This window comes from Mastigoproctus giganteus, chromosome 7 (assembly GCF_048544385.1).
Source record: "Mastigoproctus giganteus isolate SK-2022 chromosome 7, ASM4854438v1, whole genome shotgun sequence".
Classification (NCBI taxonomy): domain Eukaryota; kingdom Metazoa; phylum Arthropoda; class Arachnida; order Uropygi; family Thelyphonidae; genus Mastigoproctus; species Mastigoproctus giganteus.
The window spans coordinates 41,014,203-41,036,734 of NC_143581.1; the positions used below are offsets into that span (position 1 = coordinate 41,014,203).

Sequence of the window (22,532 nt, forward strand, 5' to 3'; positions counted from 1 at the left end):
TGCAAACTATTTGCTTTAGCAATTCAATATTGTTAAGGAAGGATGTTACATGGTTGTTTTCCATTAAAATTAATTACTATAATTAGTAACCACTCTTATACTGCATGAAATTAATAATATAGTTTATTAAGCAGAAATCACTATACACTTTAGGCATCTTACCAATATCCATCATCAGACCATGCTGTTAGGGATAGAAAATAGAAAGGGTTATTACAATTTGGAAATGTTTGTAATTAATTATATGGCGCCTCCGTAGCCAGGTGGGCAGGAGCAGCAGTGCGTACCACACGCTTCTTGATTAGACTGGGGTTCAAGACTGTGACTACCAAATACGGAAAGGTCAGGGAATGACCACCGCATATCCCCGGAGCAATATGGCCATAGTTGCTAATGCTCCTAAAAACCAAATAACAAACAAACAAACAAACAAACAATTAATTATATTCCAATAAATATTAATTGTGAATTGTAAGTCTAAAGAATTTTTGGTTAAATTCCATTTAGGTTATGCTGGAAAGCAGAGATTAAGAATAAATAAATAAATACATACGGATAAAATTCTTACCTGTTGTCAGACTCCTGCTTGCCAATGCTTCCAAACTGGATGTGCATACTGGCTTGATGTGCTGCCAACAGTTAATTTATGGGTGAGGGATTAAATCTATTAACTAATAGTAAGGTGCCAAGTTTTACTAACCTGGATCCAGTAGTTCTTGTTGGAGTGGAAGCCTTGGGTGAACTTTATCCTCATACTCCTATTATCTGTGGTTGTTGTGTAGGCTGGTTCTGGGGGTCTGGAGGGTGTTGTATGTGGGCTGCTCTTCTGGATATCTGTGGACTATTTTCCTTTTTCTCCTGCTCCATTTCTTCTTCTATTTTCTTGTGGAATAGGTGGAAATATTGAGGATTGAATTTGATACCTTGTTTTCTGTTAATTGATGAGGCTCTGAATATTTTTAAGAAGGCTTCTTTAAATTTTTTTCTGTTGTACTGGAATGCATGTTGGGCTGTGTTGGTTTTAGGATTCTTCTATATTTTATGTTCTTTGATTCTGAAGTTGAGTCTTCTATACGAATTTGATCTTTTTGATGATAGTTTAAGAGCTTCAAAAATTTTTGTATATTTTTTGTAAATTTTTTGAAGCTCTTAACAACCATCATCAAAAATTCAAATTAAAAATGGAAATATAAAATAACAGCAGCCTTCCTTTCCTAGACATCCTGTTCACCTAAAAACCCCCAGAACTACTGATGGAAGTTTACAGGAAGCCTACGGACACTGGAACCATCTTAAAACACAAATCCTGCCATCCTCCCTTCTCAACAAAAATCGGTGTTCTCAAATCCTTCTCTCTCTCTCTCTCAGAGCATACAGAATTTGTAAAGAAGAAAACCTCCAACAAGAACTCCAAATAATAACTAGGCTTGTCTTCAAGAACGGATTTCCTCTATGTGTTATTAACAGAGCAACAGAAGACATTTCCAAGACCTTCACCTAACCCCAACCCAGCAGCGACAGAAGAACCACCATATGCATACCAACAATCAGTGCAAAAGGAGCAAGAAAATATGGAATTGCCACCCTTTTCAAGAGTTTAGCCTTGGTTAAGCAGATCCTGTATATTTTTATGTAACTCAACCCTTTATTTTTGTATGTAGCTGAAATGTTTAAAGCAAGAGTTTTCATAACATGATGCGTCATAATGATGCTTTTTATACAAAATGTTTCCTTTAAACAATTTGGCCACATATAAAAATTATGCAAAGCACTAACCTGTATGTACATTGGTTGAATTTTCCATAAGCTGAGACTTCAACAGCACTAAATTTACATGCAATTAAAATTAAGTACTTCTTGGCATCTCTCATATTGTGGAGATAATTTGCGAATAGGTTATCATCTCATACATTTTGGCTGCCTACCAAACCACCAGTGAGCAGATTATCTCCAGAACCCTAGAGGACCTATTTATAAAATAGACTATAGGAGTGTGGGGACACATACAGAGGAGAATTGTATAGAAGACTCAACTGCAGAATCAAAGAACATAAAAAAGATGTACAATATGCAAGAATCCTGAAATCTGACGCAGCTCTACAGGCAACCAGTACAAGAAAAATTTAAAGAAGCCTTCATAAAAATGTTCGGAGCCTTGTCAATTAACAGAAAACAAGGAATCTAATTCATTATTTCCCTCAATATTTCCACCAATTCAACACAAAAATAGAAGAAATGGAAAAAACAAAATAATCTAGAAGAGCAGCCTGTACACAACACCCTCCAGACCCCCAGAACCAGCCTGTACAAAAACCACAGATGATAAGGAGTATGAGGGCAAAGTTCACCCCAGGGTTCCACTCCAACAAGAACTACTGGATCCAGGATAGTAAAACTTGGCACCTTACTACTGGTCAATAGATTTAATCCCTCACCCATAAATTAACTGTTGGCAGCACCTCTTGCCAATATGCACATCAGGTTTTGGAAGCATTGGCAAGCAGGAATCTGATAGTAGGTAAGAATTTTACGCATATGTATTTATTTATTCTTAATCTGTTTTCTGTAACCAAAAATCCTTTAGGCTTAAAATTCACAATTAATATTTATTGGAATATAATTAATTACAAACATTCCCAAATTGTAGTAATGTTTTCTATTTTTCTACCCCTAATAGCATGGTCTGATGATGGGTATTGGTAAGATGCTTGAAATGTCACCTTAAGTATATAGTGGTTTGGGCTTAATAAACTATATTATTAATTTCATGCGGTGTAAGAGTGGTTATTAATTTTAACAGAAAACAAGGAATCGAAGACATCTCCAAGACCTTCAAACAATACCAACCCAGCAGGGACAGAACCACCATATTCATACCAACAATCAGTTAAGTACAAAAATCATGCAAAGAACTGTATATTATTACATATGTTTTATGTTATATAAATATATAACTATATTATCAAAAATATTACAATGCCATAGAATCACATATTTAAAATGCTGCTTATGCTAATGATGGAGAGCATTACAATAGTGCATCAACTTGTCTGCTGAATGTATCTTATTCACTCTCTCAATACAAAATTTAACATGGAATTGGAGATCCCCAAGTTCAAATGCAGACAAGTGGTTGAGTGCCAACACACTGTAGCACATAGTGTTAGATGGATTTCAGTAGTTCTGAAGTTTCTATGGATCAATGCAAAGAATATCACATGAAAGTGAAAAGAAATGCAAAAGTTGAATTGTAAAATGTCATCATATTGTGGGGGGAAAAAAGCCTTCATAATGGTCAAACATTGCCAAACAAAATTGCTGCAGTGGTGATTTTGTTTGGCAATTTGCCTAGGAAGATTAGGGCTGTTTGGGAGTGACCTTTAACATGATTACTGTATGTAGAGAATTGCATACGGATGGTTTCATGTATCAGATGGGGTGCACAATCACAAGTCAATATTAAGTGACAGTTGCAACAGTGCCAAACTCACAGCAGAAACTGGACCTCAGAGCAATAGAAATGCATTCTCTGGAATGATGAATCACAGTGTATTCTGTTTCAATATAATAAAGAACATGGGGATGCCCTTTACAGTATTATGGCATTTGACTGTTAATTTTTGTAAATGGTTAAAATTAAGGGATACTCTAGTGATACTATGATCTACTGTGTTACTTGAGATAATGCTGTACTTCTGGTGTTGTTGAAATTTTCATTAAAGGACCACATATTTCAGCAGAACAATGCTCTGGTTTGAAAAGAACATGCTATCAGTGGACACAACACGGTCAGAGCCCGATGTTAACTTCCATTGAGCATCTGTAGATGAACTGGAGAACCATGTGTGAAATTAACTTCACAAGTGAATTAAAGATTTCTTGTGTGAGAAACTGTAAAATATTTCTATTAAAAATTATAAAAAATTGAAGGGAAGTTTGCAATGTAGGCTACCTGCAGTATTGAAGGCCAAAGATGAGCCAACAATATTAAAATTCTCCCAATACTTTTGATAACATCTAGAAATGCTGGAATTTGTGGGATGCAGTATTTTTAGTCTGTTTCTTATAATTAATAATCTTTTAGTGCCAAATACAATCTTACTGGATGTTGATTTAAACTGTCATAAAAAAATTTTAGAAATAAAGTGCATGGTATATCAAAAGTCTGAGGCTTTTAATGTCAATTACAGTGATAAAAATATACAGATGCAAAGGAATGCTCCTCGTAGGAAAAACACAGATTCTTTTTTCCATCAACAAATTTCTGCATGTGCAACTAAAACTATCGGGTAAATGCCCTTGCATGTCTACCACCACCAACGTCTCTTCTTCCACGACCAGAACCGCCTGTCTGCATGAATCTAAATTATAAAAAAAAAAAAAAGTTAGCTCTTGGATCACCCATTTCTATTATTATTATATCAATCTTAAGACAGGTTCACAATATTAATTACTTACAATTACATCTGTGATGTGACATTTGTTCTGAAACTGAAATTACTTTGAGATTTGATTTAGAAGATTTTTATATAAAATGAATTTTAAGTACATTTGTGGAATCATACTCCATAAAGAATGTGAATAACTACAGTAGAAAAGCATGACTGCAAGGGTAATTTTTCCTATCCTCTATAACCGATTGTCAGTTGAAAATTGAAAACCATACCTGAGAACATCTAATATACTTTATAAAAACATTGAAATCAGAAATATCAATTCTATTTTAGTACACGGCATGCAGTACTTAGTCAAAGCTCTTTAAAAGCAACTCTCCTTTTAATGTCTCAAAATGTTATAACACCCATGCGGGTAGGTTCCAGCCAGTTTCCTATAAACCTAATGTTATTTTACATCCATTATAACAACCGTGAAAGATGAACAAATTCTCTTATAATGACCCAAATTTCTGCCATTTTTTTTTTTTTAATATTAGCTTTATCAAAATAAAAGAATGTTAATTTACTGAAGCTAATGACACGCTTGCAGGCTAATGGTGAGAAACTACTTGTCGGTGTAATAACATTAACTTCGACTAGGGTAGTTTTGCCAATCATTAGGATTCTACAAGCTGTAGATAATGGTGCATGTTACAAGACCACAGTTCATTATTCCTGAGAGTACACTGTTCACCATTCTGAAAAATTGAAAGCACAAAAGGCAATGTATCCAGGAATAGCTGATGATCACTCTTACACAAGACATTCCCATATATGGGAATCTTTTAAAAATTACAGCTGAATCATTTGTGCATTAGATGAATACTGAATATTTCAGATCTTCCAATGGATGGTTCAAAAAATGTATGATTGTCATGGGCTGCCTTTCAAATAAGTGTGCAGCTGTTGACACTAAAGCTATGAAGGAATGAAAGAGAATCATTTAATAAATGTTTTATTGATATATGACAAGAACAACATCATCAATGCTGATGGAACTGGACTTCGCTGGACTTTACTACTAGGTTTACTACAATTACATTTTAAAGGTAAGAAATGTGGTGTAAAAAAAAGGCAAAACAATCAATTACCATTCTCCTATTGGCAAACATCTCTGACACAAGGAAGCTTCCTCTTTTAATCACTGGGGCAATGTCCAGAAGCCCAATGCTTCAAAGGTATTGGGCATACTAAAAGGCGTGGACATCATCAAAAATCTACAAAATATGGATCAGAAACTTAGATCACAAGATGAATAGCAAAATTTTTGTTGTTTGTCAATAACTGTGCTATCCCCTCGTCACTGGCTCTGTTGAGTACCTGCTACTGAATGCAATAGCAATTTTTCAAGCCACTTGATCAAAGTGTAATCCAAAGGTTTAAGAAAAACTATCAAAGAATTCCATTAAACAAAACACAATGCAATACTGACAAGCTGCCCACAACATATTTTTTGTTTCAGCAAGGGATGAGATTGATGAAAAAATTATCTCCGACTGCTTCAAACATGCTGTTGTTGCCTTGAATGATGCAGCAAATGAAGTTTTGTATTCTTCTTCCTCTATTATCACAAAGAGGACTTCGATAATAGCAAAGAAATTTTTGAGGATGCATGTCTTCACCTAAATTTAGAGGAAAACGTGCTTTGAAGACTACGCTAAAGTGGATGCAGAAATTCTGTGTTTCAGGATATGCACAAATAAAGAAGAATAGATTAAAGGATACTATATAAAAATTTGTCAGGATAACAAAGTTTGTGAAGGCTTAGCAACCTAGCAGAAAGTGATAATTCACAACTTCATGTTGGGTTAGTTGCTTGGTGAATTTTTTCCCACGCTGACTACTTTGATCATGGTGTGCCAGTTCACACAGTTTAAATTGTATTATGCCTGTTCAGGCTGAACATGCCCTACTTTCTCCACTTCTGATTGAAGAGATTTCTGTTTATTCTCTAGACCATCAAGGACAGAAAAGTGTATAGGTATTTACTGTGACTGCATACCTATCAATTATTAAAGGCAGCCAGATTTTCAGTGCAATAAGCTATGCAATTTTTGTAGCAATATATGACTGCATGCTAGAATTTCAAACTCTGGTCTTTAATTGAATTTGAAAGCAAACTTCTCTACACAAGTAACAAATAGGGCCCATTAATGCATTACTGTTACAATAAATATCACAGCTTTAATTTGTTACAGAATGACAAAAGCAACAAAAGTGGGGAGAATTTTAGACTGGATCTACCATACCCAAAAAGCAGAGGAAACTCTCCCCCTTACCTGGCTCACTTTGTAAAAAAAATGAACTCCAGAAAACAGTACCTTACCCCCCCCCCCAACAGCCATCTGATTTACTCTGCTCCACACAGACAAGTTCACAAATAAAGATGTCATTTGCCTCAGAATGTCAGCCCACAGCTCCAAGAAATGTAAGGGCTTGTGGGTTGTTGCTATTGGATGTCAGTTATAAAACCCACCTGTCCCGTTATCTGTTGGGGCAGGTGGCATGCCACTGTAACTATATTACCTGCTGCCTATACATGCATGCCACTGGCATACACGTATAGGTGGCTCTAATATAATTTGCAGCTTAAAGTTCCTTTAATTATGCCTCTAAAGAAAGAGAAGTGAAGTAGTTTCTGAAGTATTTGGCAATCCTAAAATATTTTTCCAAATTAGAAATAAATTTGTGTTTACAGAGAGAATATATTTAATTCCCAACTTCAGTACTGGCATTATCAGTCTTCATGGACAGCACAGTGGTTATAAACATCATCCTTCCCACACCAAATGGAAGAGGCCTAGGGTTGAATTCTGCATTGACACAAGGAACTTTTACAAGCTTTTTTTCAAAGCCTAGCTAAGTTAGTTGGTCTCAGGTGAGGATAGCAATATCTTTTCTCTAGAGACTTTTTTTATCTTTAAAAACAGGCAGACCAACAATGTGGACATAATACACATTGAACAGACTGAAAACCTCTAATAACTCATAGCAGGGTGCCTACTTCCTCTGCCTAATATGGCCATAGTGCAAAATGATAAGGCCTTTAAGAATTCCTCCTATCACCAATGGAACTTGAATCTGAGTGTCTCCAAATATTTTAGTGCTATTCATTTTTCCCAGGGATGTTACATCTCAAAAAATGATTTAAGGGGAAAGTCAACTAAAAAAAGGTTCAGAATAAAATTCACAAAACTTGAACCCAACATTGTTCACACAAAAATTGTCAATTCAAACTTTCTCAAGCACCAACAATAGAGATGATTTTACAGTTTTTGCAGAGTAACTGCAGAGTAACTGCATGAACTTTGGTTCCCCCACTCCAGGTGTAACCATGGATAAAATAATTCATACTTTTTACGGACAATCTGTATATTTCTATAATAATAATACTTATTACTGGAAATTTAAACCAAAAAAAATCCATACACATTAATGCAATAGAAAGATTTACAATGCATTCTGCAAATACTAATTATAAAAGAGGGGTTCCAAATGGGATAAAGACAACCCTGGATCTATTTACTCATATATGTAAACTTTATACTCATCCCATATAACTTGAAATAAGCCTCCTGTTTTGAAGGCTATAAATAAATCTATTTGAAGACTTGTAGTATAGTAAGGTATGTAATTGTTACAATATATAATTCTGGAATCAAAACATCTTCCACTTACCTGCCATCCTGTTGTTTGGACCTTGAATCTGCCCAATGTCCTTGTCCACTACCAACTCCTCCACTGCCGCCACCACCACCTCCTCCTCCACTGCCGCCGCCACCACCACCCCCTCCACCTCCTCCTCCTGCTCCACGTATACTCCTGGTAAACCTTCCACCAGGAGTATTTCCCTGAAGGACACCAGTATAAGAATCCCTGTTGTTCCTCTGATTTGGCGTTCTTGAATCCATATGACTGAAATGCAAATAATGATATAATTACTCCCTTTAGCTATCATGTCCATAATTTAAATTTTGATTAACCAATATAATATAAAATTCACACACTTTATGAGTTCATTACAATTAGAAGTGAATGTCCACTCATGTATACAGTATCTATCTTCTCTCCGTGGGCGTAAAAGGTTGGACTTGGCCAACATGACAGCTTAACTGTTGATATGAGGTGCGGTTAAAAAGTTCTAAGAATAACGAAAAATTCAGGATTGTTTTCACCTCCTACCCAAATCATCTGTGGATCAGAGATTTTGAAAGGTGGAAACTCTAACCATTGTTGCCAGGAATTTCTGGCTGCCCTTAATTCAATATATATATATATAGTTATAACAAATATGAAAACACTCCTGGCCAAACCTTCAAGAATAAACAGCATTTATTGACCATGAAGCTTGGAAAAAAATGAAATGGCCAATACCATCTCTTTTTATTTTTCTGGCTAGCAAACCAAACTTCATTTTGCATTCTCAAGGACAAAATCTTTTTTATATGTTACTTCTTGCAATTCTTTTTCAATTAACTTAAAAGGCATAATATTTCATACAGTCATATGTTTTCCAAAATGATCACGACATTATTTGATGAGATGCTACCAAAACAACTGTCAAGGTTTTTTTATTTTTAAAATAAATAGTAAAATACTTCTTGGGAAGTGCCATTTATTTGAAAGAGTGCAATGGTGGGAAAATTCGGTGAAGAGTTGGTTCCATATCTGTGGAATAAGCAAACATGAAAGGACTTTTGTCTTTTCAACTATTCTTTAAGTTCAGTCATAACAAATATGAAACATCTTTGGCTGAAACAGTCAAGTTTGAAAAAAAAAAAAAAAAAAAAGTTTGTAACATTGTGATTTTACCAGTGTACACTACCCTCCAAAAATTATCTGGATACATCAGTTTCACACTGATGTCACTGACACTCATTTTAATAGCCCAGCAGTTCCTCATTGGCCATTGCGACATACTCCACCCTCCTTGGGTAGGCTTTCTGCCAGGAGGATGAGTGGAGGTCCCACCAAATTCAGAAAATGATAGATTGCTGAATTCAGTGGGGACAGTTCTCATTCCTCCTGCAGAACGATGACCAGTTGAGCTACAGATGTGGAATATGTTGGTCTGGCCCTCAGCAGATATTCCAGTTCATCCCATAAGTGTTCAAATCGTGACTCTGTGCTTGCCATTCCAACTTTAGTACATTCATGAACAGCACCAATGACATGGTATGGGCCAATATCCTGTTGAAATAAAGGTGGGTTTGTACCAAAGAATTACCTTATTGTGGCAGTTATTTGGTACAGATCCATGTTTATTTTTGTGATTTTCCAAAATGTTAAGGTTCGTGGGTGTCAGTATTCATGGTTCCTTGCACAACCATTAAAGGTCCTAAGCCATACTGTGAGAAACAGTGCCACATTATACCCTACCTTCTTTATACTCACCCGTCCACCTGATCAGAATTGAATGTAGCAAGATTTGTCGTGCCATAGAACCAAATTTCACTGCTCCATGGATCAATTATGGCATTCACTGCACTATGCAAGGAAAGACTGCTAATTACGATTGGTGACATTTGGCTTATGCACCACTACTCTCCCACAGAGAACCATGGAGCTCCATACACAGAGTGCTAATACAGATCTCAGCCCGTTGAGTAACAGACCTTTTTAAAAATTGTTTGAATATATTAAAGACACTGATTTGACTATATACGTATTCACAAACCTTTAGTTTAATTAATGTAGTTGGCAAATGTGATATATGTAGCATATATATATATTTTTTATTGTTGTTAGTTGTCGGCGCATCGGCTTCTGTTTTACTCTGATCCAAGCCCAAGGCAGGATTCAAACCCACGACCTTTGAGTTGCCAGGCAGGCACTTTACCCACCTGGCTAGCCTGGTCGGTTAGCATATCTTACTTCCCCAATAGAAATATGAGATAGGAGAAAGCACTTTTATCCTTTTTAATTCTCATTAATTTTTAAAGATATGGTGTGTTAGAAGATATAATGAATATTTTCCCTTCATATCATTAATTCCAACCATAAACTCTCCTACCTGCCACGGCCAAATCCTCGTGTACCTCCACTTTGTGTCTTTGCAACTGAACCTGAATTTCTTCCATTCCATGCATTGGATGTTCCACGAGTTGCTCCTCTGTTACCTCCTACAGAATTTCCAAAAATAAAGAACTAAAATTAACAATAATATTAACAATACATTAAGAATTAAGCTAACTAAATTCACTATTTGGTGTTTCCAGAAAAAATTAATTAATTTTGCAGTATGGAAGGTTACAGACTTCCATAATGCAAAATTAATTAAAAAATAGTTGTGGCACACTATGGCCTCAGTAGCTGATACGTGAAAAAATTTCCAAGAACTGATGGTTAATATATATGCATTTATTAAGATGCATCATGAGTTCAATAATGTTTAATCAAATAATTTAGTTTGTCAGAAACTGCAACCTAAATTGTTACTCTATTGGTCACACAGGAATCAAAGCGATGCCTTATTTTTAGATGCATTTCCAGCAGCTCAATATTTCTTATGAATTTTTTCCAGTGTAGTCACATGGGATATGACAGGTCTTTCTTCAAAATAACTACTGAACATTAATTTTTGTTTTAAGGTTAATAGCTGAAACTTTTAGCCTCTTCCTACAATATAAATAAAAGTTTTATTTAAGCAATTTTTGGAAATTAACAATTACTACAGAATTACAGATGTAAAGCACCTATCAGGTTTAGCAAGACTGTTTGGGCAGCTATTTTTGCCTTCTGCATATATCATACTTTTGGTATTTATTTTTTTTCCAGCCATTGGCTGATCTTCCAGCCAAAGCATCTCTTACAGAAATTTGATACTCCTTTTTTTAAGTTCTATTGTTATACAAAATGCATTTTTGTTTCAATTATTATTTACCTGTTTATTCCTTTATTTATTTAACAAAACATACATGTGCGTGTATAGACGGTGTGGCAATTGGAAAATTGGACATATGAGACGAATGCTGGTGCTGCCATCTACTAAAAGTAAACATGAAATGAAATTAGAGTGATTGTTCCTCAAACACAGCAGTCAAAGTCGGCAAAAATTTCTGCCATTTCAGAGAATGTAGTGTGAGCTGAACTGCATGTCTCTCCTGTGTCCGTGCTGTGGAGGGACAATGGTATAAAGAGCAAACATTAAATTTTGTGTTCGACTGGGCAAAAGTGACATGGAAATGTTTCAAATGATGAAGCAAGTGTGTGGAGAGAATTGTCTATCTCATGCATGTGTGTTCAAGTGGCATAAACATTTCACCCATGGAAGAGAATCACTGGAAGACAATGAACATCAAAGCCCAGCAAAAATGGTTTGAATGCCAGAGTTGATTGAAAAGGTGAAGGAAATCATTGCCAATGACCGACATGCAATGCTCCGAATGATTTCAGATCTGTGCATTAATAAGGAAACCATTTGACATATAATAACCCAGGTTCTAAAGAAAACAAAGGACTGTGCAGTTTGTTCCACATTAGTTAACAGATGGTCAACAACAGATGCAAGCTGAACAGTGCAGAGAACTCACCAAGGCCGCTGAAAGCAAACTCAACTTCCTGAATTTTATTGTTACAAGTGACAAGATGTGGGCTTCAGTACGACCCCACAACGAAGCAACAAAGTGTTCAAAACAAATGTTTTGAAACATTTGTTGCAGAGAACCTGTCGCATGCACGCCCGCCCGCCCGCGCGTGTGGTCACAGTATGGAGAAGACGGCAGTTGGTTCCTCTTGCTTGATAACACCAAGCCACAAGGCTCTCACTGTTCAAGAGTTTTTGGCTAGCAAAAAAGTCTGCATGCTATCACACCCACTGTATTCACCAGACTTATCCCCCATGCAACTTCTTTTTGCTCCCAAAGCTCAAGGTACCACTGAAAGGCTGTTAGTTTTATGATGTTGGCACTATTCAGAGTTGTGATGAGAACATCGAACAGTATACCAGTCACAGCCTTCCACTAGTCTTTCCAGTTGCTTTGTGATCGTTGCGTGCAGAAGCAGGAGAAAGTTACTTTGAATAAACCAAGGTTAGTTTACTCATACATGAGATCATTATTTTTTATAGCATCAGTCTTGTTTTACAATTGCTGCACTGTGTAATTTTGAATTTATGTGCTTAATAGTTTTCTGAACTGGAAAATGGAAGTGAATAGTTCATGTTTATATTTTATGATTTTCTCACAGGTAAATAACTTCAGGAAGAATAAATAAAAATTTCATAAATCAATAAAAATGTTACAACATTAAACTGCCTTTTTTTAAACAATAAAGAATGATTTGTCAGTATTTCACAAAAGCTATCCCATGTTTTTATATTAATTTTGTAACTCCCATTGTAGATATAAAGGATATATAAGTATGTAGTTAAGTTGATTATGTGTACAATTCATGAATTTGTAGAATTAAACAAGCAAATAAAACTTAGGCAAATGGTAGGATTATGAGAGGAAACAAAATTTGTCAAAGTTATTCTTTATGTATTTAGCTGCTTTGACTAACCAATCACCAGATTGGTTAGTCAAAGTCTACAGCAGGGTTGTAATCTGGCCCATGGTCATTTTCAAAATACAGTAGACTCTCGATTTTCCGGGATAGATGGTAAAAAACAAATCCCGGATAATCGATTTCCCGGTTAATCTAAAAATACAAAACTCCCCAACATACGTAAGGATACGTTCCAGGAAAAAAATACAAAACTCCCCAACATACGTAAGGATACGTTCCAGGACTCCTTACTTCGTCGAGTTTTACGTAACTTGGGAATGACTAATAACGTATTACTACTACATTATTATTGACAAATCTGAATTCCACACGATACTTGTTAATGTTTGGCCATTTTGATACATCCTTATTATAATGATTCCTTAGAGATTTAACAGATGCATGTTTTCAAACTTTTGAATAATTTCAAGTTTTTGTTTAACTGAAAACTCAACTCTTTTGCGTTTACCCATCATTTTTGCAATTTCTAAGAAAAAAAAAAAAAAAAAATACTATAAAAAAATTCCAACATCCCTGACATAAATAACGAAACAAAATTTGACCTTTTGCACTGCAACGGAACACAACAAATCGATGCGACGCAATAAAACAAACTAAACATTTGGTGCGTCTCTCTCTCTCTCTCTTTTTTTTTTTTTTTTTCCTTCTTTTTTTGAGCGGCGCATGGGAAGACAGCAGGGATTGCAAGATAATAGGTACGCTAATTAGTATTAGTATTAGTAACAGCCGCATGGTGCAAGAAAGCCTATGGCTTATGCTGCACCAGCAAAAAAAAAAAAAAAAAAAAAAAAAAAAATCCGAACAGAACAATGATAAAAACAAAAAAAATAAAATAAAATAAAATAAATAACTAAATAATAATAATTAATAAAAAAAAAAAAAAGAAAAAAGGAAATTAAACCTATCATCCTATGCGCTTCCCTTACCCGAAAGTACTATCCAGATGACCTTTGAATTTCCCCAAACTGTCGGCCTCTACCACCCATGAAGGCAATTATTCCAGTAATTTATAACTCGCTGGCTAAAATAAAACTTCCTGCAGTCCAATCTAAACATTCCCTCCGTAACTTGAATTTATGTCCCCTAGTTCTAGCATCATTTATAATCTTGAAAATTTTGTCCTCATTCATTTTACTGATGCCTCTCAGAGCCTTAAACACCTCAATCAAATCTCCTCTAAGGTGTCTAGTTTCCAAACTCTGCAACCCACATATTCGAAGTCTTTCTTCATAAGGACGCCCTTTTGCCGATCTCACCAGGCGAGTTACCCTTCTTTGCACCCTTTCAAGAAGCTCGATGTCTTTCTTTAGGTGCGGTCTCCATACTTGAACACAGTATTCCAAGTGTGGTCTAACATAAGCCTTATATAATGGGATTATCATGTCCCTATCTCTACTTGCAAAAGTTCGATAGATCATCGATAGGATACCATGGGCCTTCCTTGCAACCTGTTTACAATGCTCAGAGAATTTCACGTCTGACCGTATCGTAACACCCAAGTCCCTTTCCTCCAGTACTGGGTTTAGTTGAACTCCACCACTAAGTTTTTTTGGGATTACTGTTTCCCAGGTGTAATACCTTACACTTAATCCCCCAATGATGATTTATAATGACGCTTGTCGCTTATTTACGACTTGCAAAATATCTGTTTATACCTATTCTAGTTATTACTTGAATTTTTTGATTTCTGGTTTTTTTTTTTTAAATTTGGAGTCTTGAAGTGTCCCGGTTAATTGTGAGTCTGCTGTATATATAATAAATGGCCCGCCGTTTATTATATATCTTTTTGAATTAATGGAATTTCTAAAGTAAATTTAGAAAATATTCTGAGCACTGCTACGACAAATACAGATCCAGATATTGATTCACTGATAAAAATAAACAGTATCAAATCTCTCATTAAATATTATAAAAATAAAATATTGCAATTTTTGTTACAATAATTGTATTTTTGTAATTTTATCTTGAATTTGTATTTCGTTTTTCTTATTAATAAATTCAATTATATGTACATATATGTATAAATATTACAATGAATATTTAAACTATTTATGACAATTTTTTTCATTATACACCATTTTAATAATCCTAAAAATTGTGAAAAGAAAGAAAAAAAATAAAATAACTTGGCCCATGTGTGCCTCACAGACATTTTATTTGGCCTGCCATTTATAAAGCTTGCCCACCCCTGGTCTACAGTAACAGTCACAATGATTTCCCTATTAAAGTTAATCTTTATTATGCATCCTTAATCACCAATTTCATAATTTTTCCTGCCAGAGTCAGACCAACTATTCTAGAGTTTTCTAAATCACTCTCAGAACCACCTTTGTGTATAGAAGAGATATCTGCATTATCTCCAATCTTCTGAAACTTTACCTTAGTCCTAAGATACCCTCAATACTAAAACCATAGACATCAACTTTTGATGTTTTAAAAGCTGGAGATATTAGGTTTTTATTATATATGTAGGTAGGAAGAAAGCAGGTTTTTGGAAAAGCAGGAGGTTTTTTTTAGAGTGCACACTGCACTACTAATTAAATTTCACTGACAAATACATATTTTATATTAAAATACAGCCATAGGATATTGTACCAGCACAATATGCTTTTAAACATTAGTTTATGTAACATTTTTCTGTCTGTGGATTTCTGTTTGGATTGTCTTTTAGACATCAACTGATTATAATTGCTTTAAGAAAGATATTGCAGCACACTTTGCACCTCTCCAGAAATGTTGAGTACAAGATTTATTTATAAAAATGGCATTGCTGTTCATACTTGGCTGTCAAGAGAATTTCCAAAGCAGCACCAGAAAGAGATCTGAACTCAGTTTTGTTTTTCTCCTCTTACATTCAACATTTCTATGTTAAAATATCAAACATGACTTGAGAAAATTTGTTATATTTCATGCTTCCTTGTACACTTGTCAATTCCCCAACCAAGGACCACCGTACATCAATTCGTTCTACTTTCAAAATAACATCTGGTAGGTGCTCGCATTGAAATTGACAGAACATCTATTTCTTTACCTTCAGTAATACGTTTTTTTTTTTTTTTCCCCTTTCAAAATCAACTTGTTTCAACAAACTCATTCCAGTTTTTCGAACCAAACTGCAATAACTAGTTCTCCAAATGCAATTATATTTAAGTTAAATAATATTTGACTTAACACTTCCAAAAGTCAGCTGGTAACTTGCAAATTATTTGGGGTTTGAAGCTAGCAAACATATTTTGGTCTTAGGAATTCACAACAGAAAGCCAGCTGCCCACCAAACTAAGTCCACAATCAATTTATCAATTTGTTCAAATGTCATACAGCTTTTGCTATAAGTGTATTAAATATCTGAAGTTGTAACACTTCACTGGAATGTATCAGCACAGAATTCATCTCTACAATACAACCTGTAAACTTGCCCAACAACAATTTTGTGTGTTTTTTTAACCATATTTAAAGTTTTACCATGTCAACTTGTTTTGAAATTCATGACATATTTGTCTGTACTTATCTCTCACTGGTCTTTTATAAGTGTGACTGAAAAGGAAGGCTGCCATTACTAATTTACTGATAGGAAACAGTTTTTGGCTTATACACTCTATTGGCAATGCTAATTATGAGCTGAAAATGCATAATTTATTTTCTTTTAAAATAAATCTTAAACTTTAAACTAATGTAATTAAAGTTTTTTTATAAATCTTTATTGCTTTCTAAATTGAGAGGTGGAAATGAGAACCTGTGGCATAAAGTTTGCTTTTTTTAAGGACCAATTGTACAATTATGGCAAACTATGAGAGGCATTCAAAACGTTTTGTTAAGACTTTTCTATGTAGTCATCACCCACAGCTATGCATTTTTTCCATCTGCTTCAACTTGAAAATCCCCTCCTTGTAAAAGTCTGTATTTTGCCCATCAAACCACTCAGTCACTGCCTGTTTCAGATGTTCATTGTCCACAAAACGCATTCCATGAAGATGCCGTTTCAATTTTTAAAACAAATAAGTCAGATGGAGTCATATCAGATGAATAAGGTGGATATGGCAAAGACTCGAACCCCAGTATGGCTACTGTTGTTCCTGTCAGTTCACATCTGTGAGGTGAGGCATTGTGATGACACTTTTGTCATGCATAGCTGCTCATGTACTATCCCAGAGTTAATCTCTACATTGTTAACTATCTGTTCAACCCAATGTCCAGAACTAATTTATGCACCTTGTTGACCATTTCCTTATTTTGGGCTGTTGCTGGCTGCCCAGTCGGGTTATTTTTGATGCTCTCTTGGCCATACTTAAATTCAATAAACCACCTCTGGATTGTACACTCTAATGGAGTAGATTCACCATATATATTGTTCAAATGTTAATTTATTTCAGGTAATTCCACATTCTCTTTTCTTAGGTAGTTTATAACTGCTTGCTGCTCAAATTTTTCCATTTTTGGCTTGACTGTCGGCAGACTTCAGAATCACACCCGCCAAAAATAAATGGAGTTACTAATTAATTCTAAAGACAGAGTAAGGAAACAGAAATAAGTTATATGGCTGAAATGTTGTACAGATACTATTAAGAATATCTCTTATTACTATGTCAATTTGTACCCTTGCCCAAATCTAGAATATGCGTTTGAAAAAACTTTGAATGCACCTCGTATTCTCAAGTGCTTATTGTGGCCACATCCAGTCCTTTAACAAAATTAAAAAGAAATTCACATAATTTTTTAAAAATTCAGATGTTAATGATTTTAAACTTTGGGAAAAGAGATAAATGGTGTTTTTGCAAAAAGGACAGAAACTATTATACCAACTCTAGTATGATGACGAGACAGAGACAGTGTCAAATTGAGATGAAAAGATAGATTCTCTGTTGTAAATTCAGAGAACTTGCAGCTATGCTCAAACTTTAGCATAGCCACCAGTTCTCTGGATTTATGAAGTGATCTTAGCTGCTTCTTTTATCTATCAAGTGTCTAAGGGAGATACCACTGGGTTCTTTGTGCTTTGTTCACTTTTAAAGTATATTTCTCCTCCAGTGCTTTTTCCATTAATATTTTTTAAATCCATGCATTTTTCTTTATTTTATCACTATAAGATATAACAATTATTAGACTTGCAGTCCAAGTGCTGTTGCTATAAGTAACTTTAAAAATTTAAAAGAAACTGGTTTACTAAGTAAAGATTTCAACCACAGACATTTGTCCTTTTTAAAAAGGCATGCAACTTGAAAAACAGCACAATCTACATAGTGTATATATATTAATGATTTCAACTTAATATTTATAAGAACACTATCATATTAACCACTTTTTTTCCATCACAGATGTGTCTGTTTATTACTCATCCTTACTTCTTCTCTCATTTAATACTATCTTCCACCTCTATTCTTACTTTCTAAACTTGATTCAGTTTCATCAATTTCTGGATTTGAATTCCAGAGAATTTCAGGTTTTTTATAAGCCAAAATTTGAGAACAGTGACTGACAGGTGCATCTTTCTCCAATTTTAAAATATATTTTTGTGCTGCAATCTATTATAAACTGTATCCAGTGTATTACTACTGTATTGACTGTAATACTGAGAAGGCAGCAAGTACTGGGAGATTTTAAGACAGTCCATGGATAAACAGACTCATTATTTCAAAAGTACTTGGCAAAACATATAGGTATATACTTCAGAAAGCATTAAACAAATTAGCATTAGTAGAGGCATATGATGCAAGAAAGCAAGCTTATACAGCATCAGCAAAAAAAAAAAAAAAAAAAAAAACACCTTCCCATTTCACCCATCCATTCACTCTAAAAGTTCTATTCTACAACTGTCTTTCCTCAATTTGAATTTATGCCCCCTGAAGTTTGTAATCTGAGAAAGAGGAAGAATCCCATCAGCACTGAGCTTGCTCAAACCATTCAAGGCCTTATACACCTCAATCAGATCACCTCACAGGAACCTAGTCTCCAGATATTGAAATTTGCAGAACTTAAGCAGTTCTTGGTAAGAGCAACCCTTTGTTCCTCTCACCAATCTCATTGCCCTTCATACTCATTCCAGTTAGCTCTACATCCTTCCTAAAATGAGGCCTTCAGGCCTGTATGCAGTACTTAGAAAACTTCATATCTGACTGAAAATTTAACCCAAGTCCTTTTCATTTATTTAGAATCATCTCCTTATCTCCCTGCTTACAGAATTCCTGTATATAATTGACAAGACCCCATAAGCTTCTCAGAAAACTTCATATCTGACTGAAAAATTACCCCAGGTCCTTTTCATTTATTTGGAATTTATTATTTATTTCTCTCCAAATTTATTTGGAGAGGGAAAAAAAAAATAGTCAAAATACATTTTTAAGCCTTCTTTAACTGACTGAGCCAAAAGCTGGATAAGAAACTGGATAAGAAATAAAGGGACTCATTAAATGGAAGCATCAGCAAGGCAATATTACAAACTAGAAAATACTGGTCTCGTGCAGAATTTTTTTCACGCCAACCCTTAAAAACTTATAATGTGATTGTATATTATTTGTCATTAATTTTTCCTCTGGTCAAATAGAAATGGTGGTGCCTCCATAGCCAGGTGGGCAGGAGCAGCAGTGCGTAGTATACGCTTCTTGATTAGACTGGGGTTCAAGCCCGTGACCACCAAATAGGGAGGATGCGGAAAGGTCAGGAAATGACCACCGCATATCCCCGAGCAGTATGGCCTTAGTTGCTAATGCTCCTAAAAACCAAAATAACAAACAAATACAAATGGTATGCTATATAAACAATGTTGTTTTCATTAATTGGCACTTTAAAAATAAGAATTTTTTCCCCCTTATTTAGAAAATTATCTTCTACTTAAGTCTAAGGTCCACTAGCCATAACCTTACAAACCAAAATCTCTCCAAAATTTCTCAAAGGAAATAACTTCAAAAACAATAGCTAACCCATTTCCAGACCAGAAGTCAATTCAAACATGGGAAAAATGAGTGGTTATTTAACTTTATCCAATGGAGTATGAGGATCGGTGGTATCTTAAGGATTTATTTCCTTTGCCTGCAATAACTAATAAAAAAGAAGAATAGAAGAATTAAAGTATGAAATAAAAGATCACTCTTGCTGTGAATTTATCATATCGCAGTACTGATTCACTTTATTTTTGGATATTAACTGATTTTAGCCCAACTGACCTGATCTGGCAACATCTCAAGCACTGTTAGTGGTTGAAGTTAATCTAGCAGTGCAACTTCAACATACTGAATGATGATTTATTCTATTCTGAAAAAGTACCATCTCATCATGAACTAGCCAGACTGTTCCTGAGCAGTAAAAGGTTTTGTTATCATCAGGGGATGGAACAAAGTCCACCATTCCCATGCACCTGTTGAGAAATTAGCAAACTAAATACCTTAATTAAAACTTAAATTTTAGTAGTACTACTGATATACGGCAATGTTTTAAGTAATCACCTCGAGTAGCATCTCTTCTACCATATGACCCAGGAGGACTAAAGAAACGTCCCCTAGTAGATCCAAAAACTCTGTTACTTTCAAATCCATTTCCACCACCGCCACCACCTCCTCCTCCACCGCCTCCTCCTCCTCCCCCACCTCCACCACCTCCTCCGCCTCTTCCTCTTCCTCTGGAACTCTCCTACAATAACAGAAAAGTGAATAAAATTATTTTCAAAAATTTTTATAACAAAAGTGTAGTCATTTGTTATCATATATACCAACAAAACAATCAAGTAAGCCGACCAAGCTAGCCGGGTGGGTAACGTGCCTGCCTGGCAACCCAAAGGTCGCGGGTTCGAATCCCGCCTCGGTACTTGGATCAAAGTACTGCAAAAACCTTGGGAGGTGCATTATAGCCACAAAAGCTGATGTGCCAACAACTACCAAAAAAAAAAAAAAACAATCAAGTACTAATACTTAGACTTACCAAATAAATTTTTAAAAAACAAGGTTCAACCATAAAGGGGAATAATTTTACAGTAATCAGAACTTATAACGAGATCATGGCTGTAATGGGCAAAAAGCCATAATGATTTTAATTTACGCATATTCCCATACAATTTCTCACTGTTATAATGAATGTACTACATGGATATACTATATAAATTTTGGTAACTATGCAAACATTCTTAATTGCTTGGGTAGTCGAAAAAACCCAATTCTGAGAATAGGCAAAAATGAAAAGGGCAACTTAGCTTTTATGACCACTCGCATCGCATCGGATTAGCTGCCGGTTCAGGACCTTGTCCTTTTGGGAACGGGGAGCTATACAATAGTGCACTACCATCCGCTTGTTCCATTACCCTATTTGAGATTGTCTTGTATTCGCTGAACCATAAATTTATTTCAGGACTTTGGAAACGGGCCTTCTAAGAACTTTGTACACAGATCACTTTACTGTCATTTTAAATAAAATCAGTTAGAATGAACCCTTCCTTCGGAAACATGTCTACTAACAAAAGAAAGTCTCTCTCAATTCGCAAAAAAGTCGAAATTATTTGTGAATTAGAATGTGGTGCAAAAAATGAAGTGTGTAAAGTTTTCATCCTCTTCAACAGTAATGACAGTGAAGAAGAATAAACATGTTTACATATTGGCACTGGAAAAGAACATAACAAAAAAATAAATAAATAAAAATTAGAAAGCGTGAGGTTACAAACGGCGATGAAGCATTGCTTCAATGGTTCAATATACAAAGAAGTGCTGGATTTTCAACAGACGGTCCAATCTTGAAGGCTGAAGTGGAAAAATTTGCCTTTTCTCTCTAATATTGCTTTTCTTTCTTGAATCTTTATTTTTATGAGGTTATTGAGAATTTAAAAAAATAGGAAGTATATTTAACTCGTCACTGATATACTGAGTAACTGTTATAACGAGGAAATTTTGTAGGTACCTTGATGCTCGTTATAACCATGTTTGACCGTTATAACGAGTATATATATATATATATATATATGTGTGCGTGTGTGTGTGAACTTCATTTCTGGAACCTTTCTTCTGAAAATATCCATTACAACACTATAAAATTCTCTTTAATGTTACCTGTGCTGAAAAATCTTTTTCCTTTCATTTAAATTTTTCAACTTAAAAAAAAAAGAAAAAGAATTGTAAGACTAAATATGGTGCATAAAGTGGATAATTGAACAGATTGGTCTCTTAATCTCTTGCACCAGAAAATGGATTGGCTTACCGTGAGCTAGCATAATCCTCTATCTATATTGTTAAACCCTACATGCTATGTTGGGTAATTATTTGTATTTTCTGTGTAACATCTATCCCACAATAATAAAGATTTATTTATTTATTAGCATTAGTAAAGGCACGTGATGCAAGAAAGCAAGCTTATATAGCACCAGCCAAAAAAAAAAAAAAAAAACCTTTCTCATTTCACCCATCCACTCACTCTAAATGTTTGTCTAGTTCTGCCTTGAATTTATTTATTTAAGCTATCAACTTCTACAACGACGGAAGTTTGTTCCAACAATCAACCACCTGCTGGCTAAAGGCAAACTTCTGCATATCTATCCTACAACTGTCTTTCCTTAATTTGAATTTATACCCTCTCAGGTTATTATTCTGAGCAAGAGGAAGCATCTCATCAGCATTG

At 35.0% G+C, this 22,532-nt stretch overlaps 1 protein-coding gene across 2 annotated transcripts in view; it reads right to left on the reverse strand.

Moving 5' to 3' along the window:
- Positions 1-4,178: 4,178 nt before the first annotated feature.
- vir (VIR_N domain-containing protein) overlaps positions 4,179-22,532 on the reverse strand; it is a 346,195-nt gene continuing 327,841 nt past the window's right edge. The window contains exons 38-42 of one of the 2 annotated variants that reach the window (XM_090377624.1): positions 20,381-20,564; positions 10,450-10,558; positions 8,233-8,351; positions 8,115-8,193; positions 4,179-4,361 (exon numbers count right to left, since the gene is read on the reverse strand). In XM_090377624.1, coding sequence (XP_090233750.1) covers positions 4,283-4,361; positions 8,115-8,193; positions 8,233-8,351; positions 10,450-10,558; positions 20,381-20,564 — 570 coding nt within the window. In that variant the 3' untranslated portion in view covers positions 4,179-4,282. Of the gene's footprint in view, positions 4,362-8,114; positions 8,352-10,449; positions 10,559-20,380; positions 20,565-22,532 lie in introns of both variants that reach the window. The other variant, XM_090377623.1, reaches the window with a different exon arrangement.